At 53.0% G+C, this 9,061-nt stretch overlaps 1 protein-coding gene across 1 annotated transcript in view; it reads right to left on the bottom strand.

Moving 5' to 3' along the window:
- Nucleotides 1-1,698: 1,698 nt before the first annotated feature.
- Nucleotides 1,699-9,061, bottom strand: part of TYK2 (tyrosine kinase 2) — a 30,603-nt gene continuing 23,240 nt past the window's right edge. Inside the window, exons 20-23 of the mRNA XM_029585278.1 lie at nt 7,805-7,977; nt 6,061-6,178; nt 5,283-5,393; nt 1,699-4,826 (exon numbers count right to left, since the gene is read on the bottom strand). Coding sequence (XP_029441138.1) covers nt 4,692-4,826; nt 5,283-5,393; nt 6,061-6,178; nt 7,805-7,977 — 537 coding nt within the window. The 3' untranslated portion in view covers nt 1,699-4,691. The remainder of the gene's footprint in view (nt 4,827-5,282; nt 5,394-6,060; nt 6,179-7,804; nt 7,978-9,061) is intronic.

The following is a 9,061-nucleotide window of genomic DNA, read 5'->3' as shown; positions in this document are numbered from 1 at the left end:
GCTAGAGGACCTTCAATGCAGGGTCCTTCCTAGGGGGCCTACATTGTGGTTCCCGCTGCAGGGGCCGGCGAGGCACAGAGAATGCCCTTTTGATCTGAGCTCCCCCCCCCCCACCCTCCTCCAATGTCCCAGATGAGAAAATTTCTGCCTTCAGAAACCACTGCTGCCTGGCTTCCCAGCAAGGTGGAGACACGAGGCCTAGCATCCCCTTCCTCCTCTGCACATGCACAGCACCTGCCACTGCCAGAGCTCACCTTCTTAGCATGTTCCCTCAATCGGGCCATGATGCTCTTCCATCCAGGTCCCCACTGGCCCCCAGGGTTACTGACCAAGTCAGCAGTTCCTGGGATACCTGGACCCAAAGAACAGCCAGTGGCTGAAGATCACTGGGCCCAAAGTTGCTGTTTTTGAAAGTTTCAGGTGCATGCAACAATGCAGGCATTAAAGCACGATGCACAAGCCTTCAGCTCACCGTTGAAATGGGAGTTAAGAAAAGGCAGGTTGCCTGTAAAATGTTCGCTCAGCATAGGCCAAACGCAGGTTTTAAGTCAGGAAGAGGAGGTAGAGAGTCTTCCCTGCCAGGCAGATTGGCTCAAGGTAAGTGGGAGCAGCCACCACCACTTAGCCCGATTATACTGACTTATCTGGGTAAGAGGCAGCAGCAAAGCTCACCAGATAAATCAGTACACATATAAACAAACAGGTTACGTTTTCAGTGCTAGTGGTGCTGGTACTTAACTCCATCTCTGCCCCCTGGTGTTAATGCCCTCATATGTACATGGCACTTCCATGCAAGAGCGCCTGGCAGTACTTCCATTCTCGAATGCTCACTTCTGCCAGCGTAAAACGCCTTGCTGCATTGGCAGTAAAATTTACGCTCACAAAAATGAGCAGTCAAATGTAGGCAGAGCCTTTGTGCGTGGGCCCGTTTAGTTGTAGACAAATCAACAGGAGGCAGCGAGGAGGAGGAGGGAGCTGAACAACATACAATAGCTACATGAGAAGGGAGAGATGCCGACGGACCCACAACGGCTATCGGCCCTTGGCTTGGGGCAGCCTTAAGGGTTTTCCCGGGAACATAGCTCTCTTGAAAAATTCATCATGGATGGGATTCAGGGAGGCCGACGAAGAGATCTCACCCCACTGCGGCTTTGTCGACATCCTTCCCTTTCTCCATCTGCACAAGACCAGAAATTCAGATAAGGGCTCTGGCTCCCCCCCCCTCCCCCCTTACTTCTTCAGCACCTGACGGAGGTTTAACGAGGGGGCGGCCCTGCTGTACTTTTCCCCAACATTCGTTAATTATTCTTCGGGTCTGGCGCTCTGCAACGTCCGAACAGGGGAGAAGGCAGCTTCTTGTCCGCTTCACTGCTATAGTGCGAGAGGCGCTTGCTTTAGCTTCGTTACTGTTGCGCGGGGCTGCGATTCCTTGCGCTGGGCTGACCCGCAGGGTACCGGCGCTCCTGCAGTCACGCGCAGGTCCCGTCTTCAACACGACAGCGCCGGCGAGCCCCACACTCATCCTTATCCCTGTGAGGGAACAGCTCCAATGCCCCCCCCCCCGGCCATTCTCCTTGCCTTATAATTTACTGACGGCTAAACATAGCTAAGAGTATCAGTGCCCAGCAGGCCTGACAGAAGTGTTTTGTTCTGCTGTTTGACTTAATTGATGATAAAAGATTTACCAGACGGCAGTTCCATTTTGCTCATTTTTTTTTTTTTTTTTTTTTAATGGCTGGGGAAATAAAAAAAATAAAAGTGATCTTGCATCATGCAACAAACCTGATACAATTTTAATAAGCAGCTTTCCGAAAGCTTGGGCTCCTTACACGGCTAGGACGAGCAGTTTTTTTTTTGTCCCGACGCTGTCAGACACAGGAACGCGACTGCGGAGCATTTTCATACAAAAAAGGCGGGCAGCACCGCTCAATTACCCACACACACACACAGAGTCATGCAGCGCCCCTTCGGTTACGAAGCAGGCGGAGGGGAAAGGCTGCAGGGTTTAGGCCTCACCCCACTCCAGGTGCCTTGTTGGATTCTTATTTTATTTCTTCGTAAAAAAAAACAAAACATTAGCACAGCGACTTCACTCTGCAGGAGCTTGCCCTCCCCCGATTGCTGAGAGCACTCAAGGGTTCTGGGTTGGCGATACCACCAGCGCCTGGGCCCGGTCAGATCCCCCCCCCGCAGCGACGCCGCTCGCCAACACGGCCGCTCCTCCGGGGAAGTGGTTTAACAGGTTTTGAAATACGAATGGCACCACAGTACAAATCCGATAGCAGGGGAGGGGAGGAATAGTAGGATGGGTGGGGTGTACTTCTCCAACAGAGCACAGTACAGCTTCCAAGGCACAAAAAAAAAAGGTTTTCATGACAGTAACAGAACCGGTATCAGTTGGTCTGCCCCCCCCCCCCCGATTCTAGCTGCGGATATTTCCCAGCTGTCAGCCACACAAGCCCGAGGCGCTGCAGGATATTAATGGCTGCTTTCTCCCGGGCTGGGAGGTAATTGCCCAGAGTCAGCCTGCAGCCCCCCTCCCCCCCCCCCTTAGAAAGTCTTTGCCGCTGCAGCTCCCTGCGAGGGCACCCGAGGACAGACTGAAGCCTTGGTGCCATTGCACGTGGGATGGACCCCGACCGACTGTCCACCCCCCCCTCAGAAGCTCCACCCTGCCAGCGCTAGACTTTGCACAAAAAGCACCCACCAGGCTGGAAAGATATTCAGCTATCAAAAGAGAGGGAAACAAACCAAACCCCCCCCCCCCCTCTTATCTACAACAGCAGCAGCTTTATACAATGCATAACCCATTCCCAAAAAAAAAAAAACATTTTCAGCCAGACATGCGTCCAGGGGAGAGAATCTCCCAGCACGACTCGAGGTTCAGTCCATCCAGGGAAAAAATAAAATCAGTTCAGAGCAAGGGCTTTCAGGAACAGTTTGGGCACTTAAAATAATAAAAAAAACCCCATTCTCAGCCAGACATGCGTCCAGGGGAGAGAATCTCCCAGCACGACTCGAGGTTCAGTCCATCCAGGGAAAAAATAAAATCAGTTCAGAGCAAGGGCTTTCAGGAACAGTTTGGGCACTTAAAATAATAAAAAAAAAAACCAAACCAGCAAAGCACAAGACCTTACGCTGAACGCCGAGCCGCAGCTCTTTGGGATTTTAAACGCCCCTGTGACGGGGGAACAGCCCGAGCCGGGGGGGGGGGGGGGGCGGGGAGTGTCACGCAGGGCTGGGAGGTCGGCAGCAGAGGCTCTGAACGTCGGGGGATTCAGAGAAGAAATCCCACTTCACATTTTCACATTGGGCACTTGCATCACGATGCCAACCTCTCTCCCTGACCGCAGGAGCGGGAGACCGTCTTCCCGCGCAGGGGGCTACACCGGGCGCGTTTCTGGGGGGGGGGGGGGAGTGAGGTTACCAGCAGGATTTTAAACACTCCGCCTCACCCCTTTCTTCCCTCCCAAAAAATATATATATATATATATTGCCGGCGCGCCTGCCCTAATAATGGCCCGGCTGCAGATTTCTCTAAAACCTGCCTGGATTTTTTTTTTCCCCCCAGAGACCCGAAGGGGGGGGGGGGGCGTAGAGATTTTTTTTTTTTTTACAATTTACAGCAATAGAGGGGCAAGGACTGTAGGAGGGAGGCTAGGGGCGGAGGTACTTCTGGGGAGAGGTATTAAAACGTACAAAAAGTGAAACAGAAAAGGCCATTGCTGGTGAAGCTCGCACGCACGTGGTATATACATATAAATATCTCCCTATCTTACAGACATCTAAGCCAGAACTCCTATATACAAAAACACAATACATGTATATAGCATGGAAATAGGTTATCTCCGCCTTCACGCGGCGGGCAATCAATCTCCGCCTTACGGGAAATAAACAAAACAGAAAACAACAAAAAAAAAAATCAAACAGAAAAAAAACAAAAAAAACCCCAGCGTCCCAGCAAAAACGCATTTACAGAGAATCCCTAGGCCGCAGGCCCTGGGAACGACAGAGCAGGATTCTCTCCTCGTCTGCCGGATATTAAAAAAAAACACATTTAGGGGAAGGGAAGGTGGCTTAGTGCAACCCAACAGCAAAAAAAAAAACCTAAACAAAACAGAAAACACAAAAAAAAAAGAGCGTCTGCTTATTAGTAAAATCCCCGGCCCAGTCTGGCAGGAAGCGGCAGCAGGGGGGGTGGTCCAGTCCCGCCCTACGCCCCGCAGCCTTCGGTGAAAGCAGGTCAGGGGAAACAGACGAGGCCATGTGGCGCAGAACCAATACGCTCCCTCCCCGGAGGGAGGACGGACGGACAGACAAAAAAAACAGTTAAGCCAACCAAGCGGGCCCCTGTGCTCCAAGCAGCCTCAACGCAGCTCGTGGCTTTGACATTCACGAACACAAAAAAAAAAAGGTCCAGAAATCCAGGCGGGAGGGGAACCGAAAAATCTCCTTCGGGCGCAGATCCGCCTCTCGCGCAGAAACCCCGGGGCCAAAAGGCTTCCGACGTGCGCAGGGAGGTTACAGGTCCCGCTGCCCCCGGCGCCCGGGGCTTCCAGGCCAACATGCCCACGCCGCGGACACGGAGGAGGAGGAGGAGGTCCATCGCCCTGCGGGGACAGGAGTGGGGAAAAAGAAAAAAAAAAAGTTCCTTTGTCTCTCTCCCCTCCTCCTCCTCTGCCGCTGCCCCTCTAGCAGACGCTGAACACAGACGGGGCCTGGCTCCTGTACTTCTCATGGAACGACTTCAGGACGGGAACCAGGTTCTGAAACGTGGGCCTGAACGACGCCTCGGATTCCCAGCAGTTCTTCATTAAAAGATAGATCTGAGGGGGGGGGGAAAAAAAAAAAAAAAAAAGCAAGGGGGGGAGAGTTTAGGAATTTTGGTTAAAAATTCGGCGCCGATCTGCCTGTTCCGGGCGACCGCCGGGGGAGGGGGGGGGGGGCTCACGTCGGGCACGGGTCCCTGCGCCGACGCGAGAAAAGCCCCCCCCCCCCCCGGCAGCCTGCAAGGGCTCCTATCCACCCAGAACGGCAATGACATCGTGGTCGACGCGCGAGCCGATCGCCGGCCGGCCCCGTTATGACATCGTCCGCGACGTGGCGCTGCCAGCCCAGGACGGCCCCCGGGGAGAGCAAGGAGACGGCGATGGGAGGAGGCGGCGGCGGTGAAACGCTCTGCTTAGCGCCGGGGGTGGGTGTGTGTGTGTGTGCGTAGCCTCACGGTCGCAGGAAGCAGCTGCGCATCCTCCCTGGGGGGGGGCTGCGGGGGGAGGCCTCACCTCTCGGGGGCAGTCCTTCGGGCACGGCAATCTCTGGGCCCTGTCCAGCAGCTCTATCAGTCTCACCACCGTCATCTGACCCTGGGTCACCCCGATCATCTCGATAAATTTCTGCGGGGAGAGAGAGAGAGAAAAAGGCGGGAAGATTAAAAAAAAAAAAACTCAGGCCGAAACGGAAAGCTGCGCTGGCCTTGGGAAGGTTTAAGTTACTGGTTTTTGGGTTTTTTTTAAGGTTATTGCTCTTCTTCACCATGATCTTGCAAGGCAGGCTCCTACGGCCTCACAAAATGCCCCTCTCGGGGGGGGGGGGGATAGTATGCGCTCTCTCCGGGGCAATCCTCCAATCCCACCCTCCCCCGCAACCTCGCAGCGGCTTGGGAGAAAGCTGCTTTGAAAATTCAGGAGGTCTCGCGTTCCTGAGAACGTTCCTCCTCCTCCCCCGACCCTTAGGAGGTGACCGTCCGAGGGGCACCTGCCCGGCAAGACGATGGCCGGTCAAGCTCGGGGACCGCGGCCCCAGAAAACAAGCCGCAGCCTGGGAGCCGCGCGCTCCGGCACGAGAGGCGCGCGCAAGCAAGGCGTCACCTTGTCAAGGAGACCCCCGCCTGCCCTGCGATCATTTTAAAACGGCGGCGGGACCGCGAGAGAGGCCATGCACCGCGCACGAACAGCAGAGTAATTCCCCCTCGTCCTCCCCCCCCCCCCCCGTGTCTTGAGACCACCCGGTTCGTCGTCGTCTCTCTCTGTCGCTTGGAAGGACGCCGCAGGGGGCTCTCACCGTGGGAGGGCTCTGATAGGAGTCGCAGTGAGTCAGGAGCTCGTACAGCGTCACGCCAAAGGACCACACGTCCGAGGCGTAGAAAAACTTGCACTCTTTCAGACACTCCACTGCGTACCTACGGAGGAGGAGGGAAAACAAAAAATAAACAAAACAGGAAAGGAAGAAGCCATAGGAGAGACGAGAGACGGCAAAAAACGGGAGGAAGGGAAAGCAGCGTAGCCCTGGCACGAGGGCTCACACCTGCACGGGAAGCACCGGGGGCTCCTCCACTGACCACCCCCCCCCCCCCCTCACGGAGGCACTGGTTCCAGGGCAAGGCCTCAGGCAAGATGGTAAAACCAGGGCAGGGGGTTGTGTAGTGGGCACCCGAGCTACGGAATAAGCTCCCATTAGGGATCGGGCAGGAAAGCCATTCCAGGGTTAACGGCCGATGCAGCTAACGCAGGCGCTGCTCCATTTTATCCGAGGGCTGCTGGGTTGTGTTTGGGCGATTATGAGGCATGGGTGGGGGGAGTGCAAGCTGGCGTGATTTTGGTATCCGCCACTTGCATGAAGGCCAGGAAGACGGTTTTATATGAAACCTTGATTTAAATAAATACCGCCCAGCATCACACATAATTTATTTTATTTTTATTTATTTATTTGTCAACAAACTCGCACCGTCCTACCGCACATTCATTTTTTAAAATTTCTTTTCTGAAAAAAAAAAAAAAAAAAAGTCTAACAAGCAGATTATATAAATTATTTTTATTTTAAAAAAATTCCTTTTGTTTAAAATAAATTAAAAAAAAAAAATGTAATGGCGAAGGTTGTTGGATTGTCTCAAGCCCGGGTATCCCACTATTTGGAGACGTGGACATTTTTTTTTAATAGTGAATAGTATGCGTGCACTTTAAGTTCACTTCCATAAAAAAATTCCTTTTGATAAGAAGCACATCAGCCTAATCGGAAGGAGGTTGGCAGCTGATTATAAATACACAATGGCATTAGTAACCGGGTGGTAATGAAACGGAATATATATATATATATGAAACCGACAACCTTTTCCATAAAAAACTGATTTCTTGTTAGAAAAATATATTAAACATGAATACTGGCAGACACTAAGTGGCACCTCAGGGGTAACAGGACAGAGTCCGCGAAGTCTCGTTCTGTCTCCATCTGCTGGTGGGGAGGGCAAAACCCAGCTGTCCTGGACTGATCCGGGTACGTACAGGGAAAAGACATTTTTAAAATAAATATAATTTATGTAACCTGCTTGTTAGACTTTAAAAAAAAATAAAATAAAATAAAAATGTGGTAGGAAGATGCACGTTTTGTGGACACTGAGAGTTGTCACCTTTTCCTGTCTGGTGGATTTCCGGCTTTTAAAGTTACAGAAATCAGCCTTGGGAGATGAGGTGGGTAATTTCCGAGTCCCTTCTCCCAGAGAGGCTAGAAGTCCATCAGAACCTACATCTCTCACGCTCCGCTGGGCCCAACCTGCCATAACCAGGCCCGCACTGCCCTCTACAAAAAACTGGGAGCGGTGCCTCGGTTTTAACTCCCATAAGGGCCGGCCTATTAGAAAACCAGGTCTGGAATCACAGGATGATATGGCAGGATTCGGCAAGGGGGGGCACCGTGCACCACCTGGGGGAAATAAAAAAAGAGTCCAGTCCCAGATTCCCTGGTGCTGAATAAAATCGCATTCACGTGCAAAAGTCCCAGACGCTCCCGGGCTGCACCGCCACCTCCTTACCAGAACACGGGGCTGTCCCCGTCCTCCCGCACCCGGTAGTACTCGTGGCCCTCGGGGATGGCTTTGGCCAGGCCGAAGTCTCCGATCTTCACCATGTTCTCGTTCTCCACCAGCACGTTCCTGGCGGCCAGGTCTCGGTGGATGTAGTGCTGAGAGTGCAGGTAGGCCATGCCCTGGCGAGAGAGAGGCAACGAGCCCGTTACTCAGCCGTTTCCCTCCTGCCCGCGTCTTCTTCTTCCAGCTCAGTCAGAAGCAGGGCTGGCACGTCGCCATGAGCCCTCATCCACGGCTTACCTGGGGATTCTTCCCTGCATATCATTATCTAGTCCTATCTTACTTTAATCCACTTATTAAAGGCGAGAGTCCTAGGCCAGGGGCCACGTAGCAGGGCTCCTTCAGTCCTCAGCAATTATAGGCCCTGAATCTGGACACACGGGTGTCACCTTTAAGCAACCATCAAAGGAAAATTGGTTCTTGCCTGCTAACAGAGAAATACTGAGGGAGTGCAGGAGGCACACTGGGTTATGTACAGTGTCAGTGAGACTCTCTCTGTCTCCATCTGCTGGCAGGGAGGTAAAACCCAGGAGTCTGGACTGATCTGGGTACATACAGGGAACTGCTGGAGACAGAGAAATACTGAGGGACTGCAGGAGGCACACTGGGCTATGTACAGTGTCAGTGAGACTCTCTCTGTCTCCATCTTCTGGCAGGGAGGCATAACCCAGGAGTCTGGACTGATCTGGGTATGTACAGGGAACTGCTGGAGACAGAGAAATACTGAGGGACTGCATTAGGCACACTGGGTTATATACAGTGTCAGTGAGACTCTCTCTATCTCCATCTGCTGGCAGGGAGGTAAAACCCAGGAGTCTGGACTGATCTGGGTACATACAGGGAACTGCTGGAGACAGAGAAATACTGAGGGACTGCAGGAGGCACACTGGGCTATGTACAGTGTCAGTGAGACTCTCTCTGTCTCCATCTTCTGGCAGGGAGGCATAACCCAGGAGTCTGGACTGATCTGGGTATGTACAGGGAACTGCTGGAGACAGAGAAATACTGAGGGAGTGCAGGAGGCACACTGGGTTATATACAGTGTCAGTGAGACTCTCTCTGTCTCCATCTTCTGGCAGGGAGGCATAACCCAGGAGTCTGGACTGATCTGGGTACGTACAGGTAATGGGGGTTACAAGTGCTGCCAATCAACCTGGAGAGCAAAACTCCTGCATAGAGAAATGAACCACGTCCCTCCACATG

The sequence above is a fragment of the Rhinatrema bivittatum genome, chromosome 19 (assembly GCF_901001135.1).
Source record: "Rhinatrema bivittatum chromosome 19, aRhiBiv1.1, whole genome shotgun sequence".
NCBI lineage: Eukaryota > Metazoa > Chordata > Amphibia > Gymnophiona > Rhinatrematidae > Rhinatrema > Rhinatrema bivittatum.
Note: the sequence above shows the minus strand (reverse complement) of the source record. Positions and strands in the feature narration are given on the sequence as shown.